At 37.4% G+C, this 18,364-nt stretch overlaps 1 protein-coding gene across 3 annotated transcripts in view; it reads right to left on the reverse strand.

Annotated features, from left to right (window-relative positions):
• LOC306842654 (rho family-interacting cell polarization regulator 1-like) overlaps positions 1-18,364 on the reverse strand; it is a 74,809-nt gene that overhangs the window by 14,910 nt on the left and 41,535 nt on the right. For all 3 annotated transcript variants that reach the window (XM_079373621.1, XM_079373620.1, XM_079373619.1), the window contains exons 2-9: positions 10,151-10,274; positions 7,047-7,199; positions 6,783-6,861; positions 6,673-6,696; positions 6,464-6,517; positions 2,899-3,048; positions 1,090-1,153; positions 899-942 (exon numbers count right to left, since the gene is read on the reverse strand). In XM_079373621.1, coding sequence (XP_079229747.1) covers positions 899-942; positions 1,090-1,153; positions 2,899-3,048; positions 6,464-6,517; positions 6,673-6,696; positions 6,783-6,861; positions 7,047-7,199; positions 10,151-10,248 — 666 coding nt within the window. In that variant the 5' untranslated portion in view covers positions 10,249-10,274. The remainder of the gene's footprint in view (positions 1-898; positions 943-1,089; positions 1,154-2,898; positions 3,049-6,463; positions 6,518-6,672; positions 6,697-6,782; positions 6,862-7,046; positions 7,200-10,150; positions 10,275-18,364) is intronic.

Genomic DNA, 18,364 nt, shown 5'->3' on the forward strand with positions numbered 1-18,364 from the left:
CAAAATATTAAGGCTTGCTTCATAGAAAATTTAGATTTACAATTAAATTTTGTATCCCTTTCACGTGTTTTTTTTTTCTTGTATTAAAAAAAAAACATCTAACAGAATTACAAAGTTTTTAATAACTTTAAACTGATTATTTATTCATTCAAGTGGAGAGGAGAAAGAAAATCTTGGCTTTTGTCTGTTTTTTCACAGTAAAGGTGAACAGAATGAGCAGATGAACAGAGTGAGAATAACAGATGGGCTGAATAAAAAAACAAGTCTCTGCCACCCACTCTTTTATCCATTTCTAGATCTTCGGTCAATTTCTTGTTCTTTTTCACACCACCTCCCTCCTGTCACATCTCAGAGGGCTCTATCTGAGCAGACTGTGCTGACTCACTGCATTGATTGGCCTGTCAGTCACTCTAAAGCTCTTGCATGTTAAACAGGTGGAGGTGGGGCCGACACATTAACATTCGTCCCTCTTTAATTATCCTACGCCTCCCCAAATCTGTTCTTCCCTGCGCAAAGCAGATGCTGAGATCTGTCTGTGTCTGTCTCTCTCGTAAGCAGTCATATAGTGGACGCTTTCATCCAATGCTAGCTACTTCATAGACTGCCCTGTGTGGGTTCAAACCGTCCAAATCTTCAATCCCCGCTATCTTTCATATCTGAAACTGACGACAGTGCAAAGCGTACGAAAAGGAATTCCATACTAGAATAGAGTCAGACCTGAATGCAAGTTTGCAGTTAATTGATATTTTGACACAGGAATCAGGCTAGTTGTATCTTTATTACAATAAATGGCATTTTGATGAAAGATTATGAAACTATGCACACTCATGAATTGTTCACAATATGATTTCATGCTGAGTATAAATGAGAGAGTAGGTAAACTATAACAGCAGCTCACCTCATATTGATCTCCAGCACAAAGTCGTGCAAAACCCGCCAAGCCTGAAACAAAGGCATGCATCATTGTTTAAGTACAGCACACTGTTAAGATCATGAAACAGAAATTAAACCAGAAATGCGATATGAAACTGCAGGAAATTACAAATTAAAATCACTGTAGAATGGACTCTGGTATACAGACTGTCTTACCCTTCATTTTGACATGGAACTCCCCCAGCTGGTTCTCCAGCTCACTCTCTAGCATGCACATATTCTGCAGGGACAGAGATAGAGAAATATACAGAGGAAAAGAGAGTAAGGTGCCAGGCATGAGAGAAATAAACATGCAATGTGTAGAAACAATGATGCAGCACACTACAGTTTGAACCGTTTATCATGGAATAATGCCTACTCTTCACTTAATTAAAAAAAATAGTAGTACATAGTATAAACTGTAAAGTATTCAGCACAAGGGAGAGGGAGGAGAATAATGAGGAATCCTACAGTGGAACGCATCTTGCAGCAACCATTAGGGTAATGAAAAGCACTTGACTGGGAAAGGCTGTCTCTCTTAATCAGATTGCCTCCCTGCATTATTTCCATGAGCATATCGAATGAGTTTAGTTCAGCCCTGTATCCATCTGTCTGGATGCAAAACAACAGTGGCCTACGCCATAATCAGTAAAGTGTAAGTCTCAACTTCCCGATAATGCAATAAAACTAAATCACATTTTTCAGGGTGGTAATTTTACTGGAACCATGTATTGCAAAATTATTTCTATATTAATCTCTTGATGTTTATCTTACCACTGTAAATAAATTATTTTATCGTTTACCCACAACTCCATTCCCTCATGGCTCGCAAAAAACAAAGTGAATTAAAAGTTAAAGGTGCTGTATGTAGGATTGACATGACAACCTGACTAGAGGTTAAACTAGGTATTGCAGTCCAAATTCAAAATATTGAAGACGGGTTTTTTCACCCGGCCCCTCCTCCTCAGACTTGACGCACACGCAGGTTGCCAGGTTAACGACGCCAACAGAAACGAGCGCACATGGCGATGAATGACATTAAATACTCTTGTGTTTTCTGCCAACTGGCAACCCAGGGTGCTGAAATACAATTGGGTAAACTGGTAGTGGGCGGGTTTCACAAACCATAACGAACACAGACATTCCGGGCTGGAATGCACATTTTCAAAGGAGAATAACTGACTGTAGCATTGTTTTTCAGATAAACAAGTATGTTAACTTAGCATGTTTCTTAAATATCTGCAAACATATATTTTCATGCTTTAGTAGAGTCAAAATCCATACAGCACCTTTAAGTGGATGCAATTTACTATCATCAAACTGAAGTGGATTTCAATTCTGAATTGGTTACTAACAATGTAAATGTAAAGTAAATTTCAGTTCTGAAGTGAATTTAGTTTGCTAACACTAAACTGAAGCAAATTTCAGCTCTGAACTGGATTCAGTTCACAAACACTAAGGTGAAATAAATTTCAGTTCTGAACTAGATTAACTTTATTAACACTAAACTGAAGTGAATTTCAGTTCTGAATGGTATTCAGCTTACAAACACTAAGCTGAAGTGAATTTCCATTTTGAATTGGATTCGCTTTACTAACACTAAGCTGAAGTGATTTTCAGCTCTAAATTGGATTCACTTCACTAACACTAAGCTGAAGTGAATTTCAGTTCTGAAGTGGATTCAGTTTATTAATACTTAGTTGAACAATTTCAATTTTGAAGTGGATTCAGTTCACAAACTCTAAACTGAAGAAAATCCTAGTTATAAAGTGTTATCTCAGTAACACTAAGCTGATGTGAATTTTAGTTCTGAAGAGGATTCAGGTTACTAAAAATAAAAAAGAGGATTTACAAAGGGTTTTGAACCGTTTTAAATCCCATGTACACTGTTTACTCTAATCTTGTCTTTGTTCTTGTCTTTATTGACAAAGTCCATAACTCTTCTTCCTCTTCCACCCATACTTTCATCTAACCAAACACTCTTACCTCTGTGTACTCTTTGAAGCTCTTGTTAGCTTCAGACAGACTCTCTCTGGCCTCCCTGCTGCCTGGAGAGGCTGTGTATGCCTTCACCATCTTATCAGCTCCGTCTCGCAGTCTGCGCTGCATACAGTAGGCTTCATAGAGCTCGTCAATCTGCAGACACACCCGCAACACCCCAGTGTTTATTGCATTCAATAAAAATATATTAATTGTGTACAATATATTGATGTGTGTTCATAACAAATGTCTTCAATAACATTTCCTGCTGAACAACCCATCTTGAGCTGTGTTTTGAAACATGGTAGCTGGTTTCTAGCTGGTCATTACATGGAAATCCATTCTTTTATCTTACATTTTTGCTTATCAAAATGTATTTTGTTTTAAGGATGTTTAGATTTTTGGAATAAGAATTTTTTGCCCCTTTAACCAGCAATAAACTAGCAGGTCATACCAGTTTAAAATTGTCAATCTGGATTTTGTAACATGGTGATTGGTCAGTGAAATAATGACCATCTTAGAGCAGCTACAAACTAACTACCATGTTCCAAAGCACAGCAGCTACTTAAGCTGAATTCCAATAAAGTTCAGTATTTTTGACTTAATGAGGTAGCCATAGTTTAGTCTACATCCAGATGGTGACACTGACTGATTAACTGCATATGCACACACATGCACAAACCACAACATCTTGTTGTTAAATCTTTTCTTGCCCAAGTACTTCCTGCTGGGCCTCATTGTCTTCAATATAAGTAATTTAGATTTTATTGATCAGATTTTATTGAAGTCAGTAATGGAGACACTATACTGTTAAATGTCAACTAAAATTTCGGCAGACGTTCAGATTAAGAGACGTTATCTTTACAAGCATCTTCACAGCACGAGTCCTGCAATTCGGATATTAGAAAAGAATGAGCTGTCCATTGTAAATGAGTATGAATGAATGAGAAACATACAAACAGTATGAAAGCTCCATTCACTTCACTGAAAGAATGTTCAGCAGGGCAAGGGTGGTGTATGAGGAGGATTATGACATTAAAAAGCAATACCCAACGGAGGATAGTCACAGAAACACCACTGTTTAAGCTTTGCAAAGAATGGCAGTATTTAGACAGGCAAAAATTACTGAACATGTATAGACCCTTCTTCTATGTACACCATAATTAAAAGGCTAAAAATTAAGACATTATATGTGACCCTGGACCACAAAACCAGCCTTAAGTCGCTGGAGTATATTTGTAGCAATAGCCAAAAATAGATTGTATGGGTCAAAATCATCAATTTCTCTTTTATGCCAAAAATCATTAAGTAGAGATCATGTTCCATGAAGATATTTAGAAAATTTCTTACCGTAAATATATCAAAACTTCATTTTTGATTAGTAATATGCATTGCTAAGAACTCAGATTCCAGATTTTTAAATAGTTGTATCTCGGCCAAATATTGTCCTATCCTAACAAACCATACATCAATGGAAAACTTATTTATTCAGCTTTCAGGTGATGTATAAATCTCAATTTCGAAAAATGGACACTTCAGACTGGTTTTGTGGTCTAGGGTCACATATATATTTTTATTTGTGTGCCACCATGCTTTACTGCTTGAGCCATAGGAACATACTCAAAAGGGAAAAATAGTAATTTCATGAACACAGGTTTTCTTGTAGGTACAGTGATTGGGATGTGAATTGAAATTAGGCTGTTATATGTTAATATTATGTAATAATATTAAATAATATGTTAATATTTCAATTATATCACAATTTAAAAGAACTGTTTTATATTTCAATATATTTTATAACGAAAATTTCTGTGATGGCAAGCAGAATTTTCAGCAGCCATTACTCCAGTCTTTAGTGTCACATGATCCTTCAGAAATATGACTAATATGCTGATTTGGTGCTTAGGAAACATTTCGTATTATTATCAAACAGTTGTGCTGCTTAATAATATTGTTGAAACTGATACATTTGTGATACAAGATGAATAGGAAGCGGTCTTTTCTGTCACTTTTGACCAATTTCATTTATCCTTGCTGAACACAAGTATTAAACTGGCCCCATAGTGTATGAAATACATCAGCCACGGTATCCTGCAGAATTACCCAACTCAGTGGGGGGAGCCTCATACTGGTTGTTCAAACATAAACATAAATGTGCAAGTCGAGTGACACAAACACACAATCCTTGAGACTGAAGGCGAGAACAGAGGCGAAAGAGTCTGCAACCCTTAAAAGGTTTCCTGCAATAACCGAAAGAGAGACGAAGGAAAGACATAAAGTGAGAGAAGGAAAATATTCCTCTCAGTGTGTCCATCTGGAGGTGGTTAGGATCCGTCCAGTGAGCATATTCCAGCATACTGGCAGGGAGTCAGCGGGACAGTCGTAAGTTTCACAGAGTTATGACAAGCACCTCTTCTGCTAATACACACTGCTACACAAAACTGATAACAACACGCCTCTTCATTCACATTTGTCATAGGCCATAGCCAATACAACAAACACCACGATCCCTACAAAGCATCTGAAAGTTTGTTGAGACTGTCGTTAGCACTGCTTACCAAAGTCATTTAATATTAAGCGTTTTTTTGCAATTTTTTCACTTTGCCCCTCCTCCACTAAAATAGAGGCCCAACATATCTGACCCAGCAAAAGCATGGAGACTCCCTGCAGCGCCCTCCGCTCATAAACTGCAAACTAATCACACATGAAATGAGGCTGTGAAGGAAAGAGAGGAAGAGGAGGATAGAGAGGAAGGCCTCTTCCTGTAGTGCAGCTGGCTTGGGTTAGTTTAGTCTGTTAGTTCAGACTCCAACCGGTCTAGTGGAGGGTTTAACCGCTCCCCAAACAAGCTAAGAATGCGAGCAGCCCCTCAAGCTGTCCTCTGCCTGTGACCCGTGTCCCCTGCAGTGTGTGAACATCTATGTGTGTGTACAGGGGAGAAATAAATCTGTCTGAGAATGTGTCCTCAGTGAGGAGAAGATTATGCTTTGCTATATATCCTGCAGGAGACTATCTATCAGGAAAAAAGTCACTGTTTAGATGCAGACAAGTACGTGCATGAATGCATGCGCACGCGCACAACCGTACAGAGGCTGTTATCAGGGCCAGTGGGCCATGCAAGAGCAGTCACTAACACAGAGACATCTGAACAAGAACAGACCTGCTGAGCTACAAAACACATGCAACTCTGTTTGACATGAGTGGCACATCCTGGTGACCACTCAAGAAATATTTCATTTCAAGACTTTTTTAAATCTAGTTAAAAATATTTCATATTTATAACAAAATATTTATACCATTTTTAACAAGAGTTTTGATTTAATTAATTAAAAAAGAAAATGTCAGATGGTATATTAATCAAGTAAAAAGAAAAAAACATACCTTTCACCTTGAAACCATAAGTACATTGTAATAATTGTTTTCAAGACAAAGATTTTTCCAAATATATCCTAATTCTACAAATTTCATGAATAGTACATTTTGGAATGGTTTTATACCACTTGTGCATTAAAAATATTTGCATAGCTATGCTTTACAAATGATTTGCATTTCAGTTAAACGGCAAGCTTACCTTACTGAGATGAAACTCCAGCCGTCTCATAAATCTCTCAATTACTTTCACTTGCTGAGAGAACAGAGAACAACTTTTATAATGTTTCAAATATTGTCAAGAGGCAGTCACAATTCAATAATATGAAATAAGAGTTGATGGTGCCAGGCTTTTTTGAGTGTAGTCTCTAAACCAAAACTAAAGCCAGATGAAAATAAAGCAGTGCTCACCTTGTCAAGTTCATACAAAAAACCCTACAAAAGAGCAACAGAGATATTACAAATCAAACATTGAAATAAAAAAAGATAGAAAACATATATATACTTATATATATACTTACCAAGCGAGAGTTTCTCTTAGACTCCTTCATTTGTCTGCTCAGACTGTCCAGCTCCATCTGATGGACTTGCAGGTAGGATCTGTAGAAGTATGTACATCAGCTAACAGTGTCTGTGCCACTGTCAATGACTAATGTATTGTGCAAGCATAATCATGTTTCATAATAGCTCTCTGTGTGAGCAACCGATAACACACTGTATTACGCATCTAAATGAACTGTAATGGCTAATACTCAAATGCACAGCACACGTATTTGTGTACATACTGCAGTCCTCTCTTCAGGGCCTCGTACACCTCGTCCAGTCTCTCAGGCTGGGGCACCTTTGGGGGAGGAGATTTAGTGGAGAGCGTGAACATCCTGCTTGCTCTGGAGGGAGTCTTCCTTACACACGCCGGGGTGCTGAACACAGACAGGTTCCTAGGACACATAAGAGGTACATAAAACTTAAATATACATTTATCATTTTTGAGGTAATTTAAACACTTTCTCAGACCCTAGTTTAATGTGAGTCAACTATAACGGTATGTTTTTTGTTACGCAAACCTAGTTAGGCCAACTTTTTATCCCAACCCAAAAAAAATAATAATTATATATACACAAGTTATAATATATATACACAAGTTATAATATATATATATATATATATATATATATATATATATATATATATATATATATATATATATATATATATATATATACACACACACACACACACACACACACATATACACACATACACACACACAGTGGTGTGAAAAATTGTTGATTTCTGATTTTTTTAATTTTTTGCATGTGTGTCACACTAACGTTTCAGATCAAACAAATTTAAATATTAATCAAAGATAACACAAGTAAGCACAGCATGCAGTTTATAAAAGAAGGTTTTTTTATAAAGGGAAAACAAAATCCAAACCCACATGGCCCTGTGTGAAAAAGTGCCCCCCCCCCTCCCTCTTGTTAAAACATAACTGTGGTTTATCACACCTGAGTTGAGTTTCTCTAGCCACACCCAGGCCTGATTACTGCCACACCTGTTCGCAATCAAGAAATCACTTAAATAGGACCTGCCTGACAAAGTGAAGTAGACCAAAAGATCCTCAAAATCTACACATCATGTTGGGATCCAAAGAAATTCAGGAACAAATGAGAAAGAAAATAATTCAGATCTATCAGTCTGGAAAAGGTTATAAAGCCATTTCTAAAGCTTTGGGACTCCAGCGAACCACAGTGAGAGCCATTATCCACAAATGGCGAAAACATGGAACAGTGGTGAACCTTCCCAGGGGTGGCCGGCCGGCCAAAATTACCCCAAGAGCGCAGCGACGACTCATCCAAGAGGTCACAAAAGACCCCACAACAACATCTAAAGAACTGCAGGCCTCACTTGCCTCAGTTAAGGTCGGTGTTCATGACTCCACCATAAGAAAGAGACTGGGCAAAAATGGCCTGCATGACAGAGTCCAAGACGAAAACCGCTGCTGAGCAAAAAGAACAAAGGCTCGTCTCAGTTTTGCCAGAAAACATCTTGATGACTTTTGGGAAAATACTTTTGGGAAAATACTCTGTGGACTGACGAGACAAAAGTTTAACTTTTTGGAAGGTGTGTGTCCCATTACATCTGCCGTAAAAGTAGCACAGCATTTCAGAAAAAGAACATCATACCAACAGTAAAATATGGTGGTGGTAGTGTGATGGTCTGGGGCTGTTTTGCTGCTTCAGGACCTGGAAGACTTGCTGTGATAAATGGAAGCATGAATTCAGCTGTCTACCAAAAAATCCTGAAGGACAATGTCCGGCCATCTGTTCGTGACCTCAAGCTGAAGCGAACTTGGGTTCTGCAGCAGGACAATGATCCAAAACACACCAGCAAATCCACCTCTGAATGGTTGAAGAAAAACAAAATGAAGACTTTGGAGTGGCCTAGTCAAAGTCCTGAGATAGAGATATATATATATATATATATATGAAAAAACATCTAAAAAAATAATTATTAATATAAAACAAATTAAGAATACATCAATTCAAATAATCAACTGTAAATTATAGTAAAAGCTATTCTTATTTCACCTTATGTTACCTTACTTTCTCATATTTAAATCAGCAGAATTCACAACTACAATGTTGAAAACATCACAGGAAACCAAACATTTGAAACTGTATGGCATAAAGTTTGGCAAAAGATTTAGTGACAACGCAGAAAAAGACCTGTGAGGCAGGTGACATTCCCATTAACCAGACCAAAACACTCTCATCATCCTTTTGATTGAGCCCTGAACTATAAGAAATAATTTTGTTTACAATAGGATCTGTTTTTCAGACCAATGGAAGATGAGGGACTTGAATGCAAAAAGTCAGCAAGAGAAACAATCTCTTATCTAAATCAATAGTGCTTTAGAACAACACTCGTGCTGATCGATTAAAGCTGCAATTACTCTTCAAAGATGACAGACAGCTCAATAAAATGAAGAGAAACACTAATGCATCTTGACACAATTTTCTCCTGTTAAGCTGTATGAGGATACAACAACAATAGCGAAGGACAGTTCAGGTAAATAAAACAGTAAAGCAAGTTACAGTAACAAAAGGAACACAGAAAGAGGGGGAATGATTGGGAAATCAGTTATTTAACCAATGTTGCTCTTTATTTGATATTTTTAACTCATATTTGTGTCTATCTTTCATCCTCTCGTTCATTCTTTCAGAATCTCTTGTTCGGTGTTCCTCCCTGTTGTCCTGATAGTGGCCTTCTTTAATGTTTCATGCTTTCTCTGTCTCTGCTCCATTTCATCAGCAGGGGTTTGAAGACAGCTCTACATGCTTTTGAATCAAACTACATCAACCACAAGAGTCAGTGCTCAAGAGCCACTCTGCCCCTCTAAAAAATTTACACGATGCCAAATACTTACCTTTAAAACACAGCACACATACACTTGAACAAAAACAACACTTATTTATTCAACAGATAAAAAAAAGAGAAAATTATTCAACCAAGTATGTGTGGAGTGTACAAAATCTACTGGCGACAAGATCAAATCTGTCACCTGTTTTGTTGGAGCGAAGCCTTTTTGTAGCCAATGATAAACGTCCATGCTTTCCTGCTGCCTGCAGCTATTAGGAAATGTATGCCGGTTCTACAGGACGTCCTGTCAGATGTGACTTCCCTTTAAAACGGTCATAATTGAAAAGGATAATGCTATATATTTGTGAGCACTTGCTCCAAGTTAAACTTTTGTGTTTTGGCCTTGGGATAATAGACATTAAAATGTATTTTTATAAAGTGTTTGATATAACACCCATCCCTAATGCATGCTTGAGAGCACCGCTTCTGTTGTCGATTGTTTATGGATGTATATGTTAACACTGACCTGTAAGACTTATCGTAGGAGTTGACTCCGGCGAAGGACTGGCTCCTAGTGATGGATCTGGCGACGACCCTCCGCGTGGGGCGCACAGAAAGGGACATGGTGGACACAGCTTTGGAGGGACTCCCTGCAGAGAAACAGGAATATTACATGAGGTCAAAGTTGGGTGCAAAGACATAACATCTACTGGTAAATCAGTCACCGAATAAAACAGGAAAATTCATTTCTAAATGAAATTCTATTCTAGAGGTGGTGCCTTTGCATTTGCATCTTAAATCTAATTGTTTAAAATGTAGGCAATAAAATCTCATTATAAGACTTTGGTGCAGTGCTCCTCAGGCCATGAATGAATCAGTGAATTGTTTAATTTATTTAACAGAGGATATTGTGGTTCTCTAAGGATAAACTCTCTGACCACTCAAGATAAAAGCATTTTAGATTAATTTGAACTGTATTTCCAGGAAACCATTTCAGACCTAATAGCTGTGTTTACATTGAGTCTTTGAAAGGAAAATACCTGACTAATCTGAGTTTCGTAACTGTTTTCTTGTGTACCTTTCATAGTTCATCTCAAACTATGTGTAAAACACAGTGAAAAGACAATTGGTCTTGCAACTAAAAGGAAGAAAAGCAAGTGATTATAAACAAGCACCCCTTCTATAGCAAATCCAAAAGGAGGTAATCTGTTTTTGTCCTCCAAAAACTAAACCCACAAAGTCGTTCATGTGTCATAATTTGTTCACTTTTCTGCCATTCCAAATCTGTACGACTTTCTTTCCTCTGTGTAAAATACCAGATGATGTTTTGGAAATGCTGGTAACAAACCAATTTACAGTTCCTATTGACATTCATTATATTTTGATTACCAACATTCTTCAAAATACCTTATTTTATGCTCCACAGAAAAAAGAAAGCAATTAAGGTTTTGAATGACATGAGGGTAAGTAAATGATGTTTCATTTCGCATATCTGTCACTTTTAAAGTCAACAAGAAATGGCATGATGAGATAAAACAAGTATTTCTGAGTGAAAAAAAAAAAACTGAAAGAGGGGAAAAACATGATTTTATCCATAAGGAATTGACTGGATCATGAAAAGCAGCATAGTTAGGTGGTGTTTGGGATGGGACAGTATGACAAACAGGAGTTCTAGGTGTTTTTTTCAGAGACGATTTCCTTATTGGGAATTATAATAACCAAAGAATTGTTCGATAAGTCTAGAAATGTGTGTCAAGAGACTATATGGGGTAAATTTTGGTTTATATTAGCTTTAATGACTTTTGTCCCAGCAATAAGTTCCACAGAAGAAAGTCATAAGGGTTGGATCAACATGAGGATGAGGTAAATGATGGCAGAATTCCCATTTTTGGGTGAACTATCCCTTTAAAAGTTTAAAATCGACCATCCTGACTAATGATGATCAGTTATCAAATCTTAACATTAATCCAGACAGAAATGGGCAAGAAATGTCAAGCTAAATAGATGGTATGCATTGACGTCCCTTTCCCGCAGGAACACGGCCCCCTCAGCCGGACTGAGAGGCAAAAGAGCCTGCTGCATGACTGGATTTAATAGGGAAGCTGCGAAAAACGTGAGTAAAACAAACGATAATCAGTTTAAACTAAAGGTTGTTGGACTCGATATAGTGTTCCTTACAACTTACCAAAGATCCAGTGGTCCATGGATATTGATATGCAGCCAGGAATCATGTTTGCTGACATTTATATGTGCCTGATTTCAACGCCGGGGAAATGCATAAAGCAAATTTATTTAACTGTGAGTGCATTTTGTAAATATGAAATAGGTTGGTCTAAATCCAGGTGATCACTTACATCAATGTTATATATAGCATCATATCGTCCAGCCCAAAAACGTAGGCCTAGTTTTTGTCAATATTTATTTTAAAAAATCCAGTTTTGCAGAATATAAGATGGTAAATATTAATGAGTTGTCAATATGATAACAATACAATATATAGGGCGTGATTTTACCACAAAATTCAACATATTAACATAAAATGATAACTTCAAATCTGCGTTTCGCTGTCTGGAGTCCATTTGTTTCTTTGAATTGCATGGATTCATTTGCTTCTCTTTTCTGTAGCTTTCAGCAGTCTGTAAAAATATACCTCATATTTCTTGTCAAATCTATTTGTACAGTCAATCGCAAAACTCTTTCTCATTTTAGATGTGTTTTGTGTGTTCTGTTGCAGCATTCATGCTGAAAACCAATGTTGCCATTCAGTCTTTTTGCCACTCAGGGGGCAAAACCACAGTCACTCCAGCTGACGGTGACGTTATACTCTCTATAATAACATTTCTATATAGCCTACAAATACTGCATGCTACTTCATTAATTTTTTTGAATCAGTTCAATCCATTTTGCTTAACTGATTCAAAGCTTTGATTCACTGACTCATTTGCATCATCACTCAAATTTGGTCATAGCCATACATGCTATATCACACTGGAAAACAAAGAGAAAGAGAAAATATGCTCTTCAGCACAGATAAACAGTTTCTAGATTAGCCATTCATGGAGTTCCTTGTATATAATCAGTGAGGTCTCTTATCAATGACCCTGCCATGAGCTATCAGACATCACCACCATAAAAACACCCGTGGACACAACGTGGGAGGACAGAGCAGTCAAGATTACACTTAACACCACACCAATCACTGTGGATTTTAGGACAGGAACCAAACGGACCCACTCAGCCCACAGCTGAACAAGAAACATGATGGGAAAGCACACTAACAAAAAACACTTAGACCAGAGATACACCTACATAGATTAACAAAGACAGGCTGCTAGTGCAAACAAACGAGTCATGTTAATCAAAGTCAAAAGTCTGAAGTTATCAGCTTAACGGAAAGTCAGTAGCAAGTTACATGAACATGGAACAAAACTTTAATGTGACTACATATCCAAGACAAAACAACAGAGTATTACGTAAATGCAGCAGTTTCCCCATGGCTCTGTGAGGGCAGGTTGAACGCAGCAAGTTTTGTTTTAAATTGAATTAAGATTTCATCTTTCCAGAGAAGAGCAAGGGGAGGGAAAACAGGCCTTGAAGTCACAGTAGGGTGAAATTCAGAGGTGTGACCCAGCATGTCTGAGCACATGAGATCATTTAAGCACCAGCACAAGTGTGTTTTAGTCACCATAATAACCTTAACTTGGATGGTCAGCGCTCAAGACTTAGTCAACAAAGATGGGCAATGCCTTGGATACAGCAACGCATCGCTGCATTAAGGAAGGAAGTCACAGAGTTTATTTTAAACTCAAGTGGAGTATAAGGAACAAACCCAAGCACTTTATAAAGATATTCGGCTTATTACATATGTAATTCTGCACTACTGAGAGGACCCTAAAGGCCAGCTGTGACTCTCTGGACTGACTAAAGCATTTCAGCTATGAGAAATTCATTCAGAGGCCACCAGAGTTGCTGAAGGGAGAATTCTTTGCACTGTGCCCAGCAAGAGAGCATCACGGCTGGGGTACGGAGCAGGACATGTTCTGTCCTCCAGCCTAAAACCTCCACTGAGAGGAAAAACTTCAGATTGTCTTACTTGGAGAATGCATTAAGGACTGGATTCCGGTTTTTACAAGAACTCTGGTTTTGCTCTTTGATAAAACTGAATGCAACAGCATAGTTTTATTAGATATTTGTCTTCTCTGAATTATGTTAAATGCTTGATGAAGTAAATGATTAACGCAATTAAACCAACTATAACAAACAGGTTTTCTGATAAAGTGAGGATGGGAAACAGTTCAGCACTGAGGGAAGTGGAATTTTTTAATTAACTATTGGTACGATAAACCCTAAATTTCTCGATTTCTTCTACATTTCTATACTTCTCTTGGGGACATAACACAGTCCATTTACAATGTGGAAATCACATTAAATCACATAAATAATATAAAATGGACCTTGGTTGAAGAAAATATTTCTAAATGGTTCTATATTGGTTATATAGACATATAGACAATATTAGACATTTTTGTTTTATATATTTTTTTCTTCATCAGTCAATCAGTTTTTATCTTTAGACTACCTTAGCCATCATCTCACTTAAAGTCTTTAAAAATACACATAATTTAATAATATTGTTAAACACAATCTTTAGCAAATCTCAAAATGAATATCCAATTTTCATACGGTACATTATATAATTTTGCGATGCCTAAATTCACTTGTATCATTTCATTTGAATTTTTTTTTTTTTTACTTTTTGGTGTTTTATTTTTAAATTTATATATACAAAATAGTACAAAATCATAACATCAACTATCAACCAAAAAAATAAAAAATAGCTAATTGGTATTGGACAGAATTTTAATATCAGCACATCCCTAAATTAATCTTCATCATCCTTTGATGAAATAACACTCACTCAATTCTTGTTAATTACAGTGACTCCTAAAAAACTGCCATGTAAAAAAAAAAAAAAAAATCTACAGAAGATCCACTTCAATCAACAGCATCTGAATGAACATCAGTAATTAAGGAGAAATTATTTCCCTAGACAAACCTCATAACAAACACACCTTCTGGCGAGCCTCTTTCCTCCTTTGTGTCACCAGGTAAACAAGGCAAGTGACACATTCTTCCTCTTCACCATGACTTGTGTGGGAATGAAATGTCTACTACATTCCCTCCACACACCGGAACCTTTCATGAAGAACAAATAAACACCATCAAAGCCTCATCCTTCCAATTGTTGCTCTGTGCCGGGTTCCCACCTGTCCAACAGGACCCAAAGCCACCACTTATGAAATATTTGGACACTCCAACTGCACGTCAACCGTTTTCACAATAATCAAAGCTGGTCAGGCTCTTCTGAAGCGTGTGGATCAGAGTGGATCAGCATTGTTCTGGTGGTCTGGCTTTGCTCCAAGACTATTCTAGAACAACAAAGCACCAGGGGGCCTCCCCGCTCCTGATCTGACACAAACCAACTGGAATCCAACCATTAGACACTCTGTCAACCAACCCAAATTTGTGTGATGATTTACCAGGCTACATTTTATCAATGTATACTGTTCTTCAAGCTCTATGGTTTTCGAGCTCCATCCACACATTGTGAGTGGTTGGGGTGAGCACCCGTGAAGTAAAAGCAAGCTAGCCAGTGCTTTCTCCCTGAGAGAGCCGTGATGATAGCACATTCATTATGTTGGAGCCAGTAGCCTCTGTCTCTCGGACACATTCCATTCATATCAGAGATTACCAGGGCCTGGTGTCTGTCAAACAAACACTAGTAGGGTTCACAATCAGAGGGGAAGAAACCTAAAGTTGTGTCCAAAAAAAATACTCTCTGGGAACAAGTAAAGAGCGTCAAATGGTTCCCAAAACATCACAATAACTATGTTTCCATCACTCTGCTTTTATGTGCATTTTGAAGTATCATATCAGAAACGAATGATGGAAACGCTGAATTTCGAATTAAAATGCCTTAATTCGCAAAAAAGTTTTTATGCTCGCTTGAGGTGGTTTTTGACTTGTGCGAAAAAAGGTTAATGCGAATAATAGAGGAGATGGAAATGCATTTTGCGAATAAATTCCTCCTAGCGCATCAAAAAAGTCATATGACTTTGCTCTATGGAACAGCAAAACCTGACTAACCAGCGGACCGATCTCATTCCACAACATCTGAAATGTTGTTATGGTCATTTGGTAATGCCCGAGCAAAGTCTGTCAAAGTATTTCTATATAATTGGCTCCCAGAACTGTTACACGACTGCATTCACAAACAGCAGCATCCACCTCCGAAAGCAATGACCGAATTCATTGTGTTTCGTCTGTTCGCTCTGAGGCGCAAGTAATTTATTATACATGAAAATTATTATATTCAGTAGCTTCTCCTACTTTTCTTAGTGATTTATAGTGCCAGTTTATCAGGAAGTGATGATTTTGTTCTCTGTGACCCGTTGGATGGAAACGGTGCTTGTTCACAAATGTTTTATGCGATATTCCAATTTTGCACATAAGTTAAATTTGCAACCCAGCTAATGTGATATCTGGGGTCAATCCTGCACCTTTCCAATTCCAATTGACAGTCTGCCCCTGTAAAATGACCTCCACTTTGAGAAAAACAAACAAATAAACGGTGTAAATATATATATATATTTTTATTTTTTTTTTATTGTTACTATGGAGGAGTAAAAACTTAGTACAATGCAACACACAGGATAAGGCGGTTACATTTCTTTGTATGCAAAGTATAAATAGTGTAAACTGCTTAATAAAGCATGACTTGTGCAGACCAATGATGAAATAAATTATGCTTCTTTAAAGAGTATAAGAAATCTAATTAGTATGTAAAATGTGTTATTGTATTAATATATATTTCTTCATCTATGGTCATCTATTATTCACATTTTAATACAATATTATGTTAAAATATAAGATACAATATGCATACACAAGTGAATATCAATGAATGCTAGAAAAATGCTAGAAATGGTTGTAGCCATTTAGTTTGCTTCTACATTGTAAGTCGCTTTGGATAAAAGCATCTGGTAAATGACTAAATGTAAATGAAAAAAAATTTTAATTTAAGTTTTGCAAATACTTCAAAATAAAAAAGGCAACCAACTGTATTCAGCAAAATATTTTATTATATAATACATCCACGTTATCTAACTGCAAATATAACATATACTGCCTATTATTTAAAAATAAAGATTAACTATAACGCGTTTCATAAAATACAACTACTGGTCAGGTTTCCGAGAGATAAACTAATGCGTTAAAATGGCAAAAATGCTGTAATTTCCTTAACTTTCTGGCGACTGAAGCACTGAAATGAATGGGTTTCGATGCTGAAACTATCGGTTGTTTGGAACTATTGGCTGCTCCACGACACGCTGTACTTCCGCATTCCTAAGTTCCTATGGAAGCCTATGGGAGTGTCGCAACTCGGTTTCTCAGTGGCTCTGGTGCTGACCATGGTGTTGACGCGCCGTCATAGTGATAACAGCCAATCACATACTTTTCTGGTGCTGCATGAACGGGATTGGCTAGCGTCTGCGCTAGGGTATTTGCGTAAGGCGATCTGATTGGCTGACGCCTGCGTTGGCGCTTGAAAAGTTGAAAAGTTTTCAACTTCTGCCGCGTGCAATGCCAGTGAAGCGACGCGAGGGACCCACAATTTAGTTCGGCAACGCTTGACGTCACTCCATTCAAAGTAAACGAGATGCGTTGACGCCGACGCCCTGTGTGAATATTTTTATTTATTATTGTTAATGTTCTCTTATGTTCAACAACTTAAAGCTTTAAAATTATTCACTTTAAGGGGTCTAAAATAAAGAAAAGAGACAATTTTTTGTTACTCCAGCACTTTATTATACTGAATGTCCTGTGGGTTTTTTTGTTTTTTGTACTTGAGTGCAATACATTTTGGTTGAAAAAATGAGAATCGTGTAAGAGAATCGTGATCTCAATTCCCATGGAGAAAAATCGTGATTCACATTTTAGCAAGAATCGTGCAGCCCTAAGTATGTGGATGTCCGGCGTTTGTACAGTTTTGCTGCTTTGGGCGCGTCGTCATTTTAGAGTGACGTGAATGTAGTGACCCGTGTATTGCCTGATTACTTTTACTGACCATGTAGGGAAATTAACTCTGCATTTAACCCATCAGCCGGCATTGTTGTTGAGAACCTGTGTGCGACAATGTGCGCATTATGCACACGGCTGCGTTAGCTGTAACAGAGATGTGTACATGTAATTTATAGTTGCTTACTGAAGGCCCTGACTGAAACCCCACGGTATGCCCTCCAAAAGTATTGGAACAGTAAAGACAAAATTGCTCTGTTGGCTGTGGAGTCAAGACATTTACAGATATTATTAAAAGATTAATATGAGACAAAACGTCACATTTTATTATTAGCCGTTTCAACACATACATGTTTTACTAAATAAAAAGAACAGCACTTTTAGAGTTCATCCCACTCATCGATGTGAGCATAAGTATTGGGACAGCTGAACATAAGGCAGATATAAAAGATTAAAAGCTATTATTTAGTTGCAGATCCCTTGCGCACAAAAACTGCCTTTACTCTCCTCTTCAGCTGGTGAAATTCATGTTCATTTGGATTTAAATCTGGAGATTGACTTGGGCAATCTAACTTTCCCTAATTTCTTTGCCCTTATAAATTCCTTGACTGAAGTGGGTGTTTTGGGTCATTGTCCTGATGCAATATGAAGCACTTCCCAT

This window comes from Barbus barbus (genome assembly GCF_936440315.1).
Source record: "Barbus barbus genome assembly, chromosome: 23".
Taxonomy (NCBI): domain Eukaryota; kingdom Metazoa; phylum Chordata; class Actinopteri; order Cypriniformes; family Cyprinidae; genus Barbus; species Barbus barbus.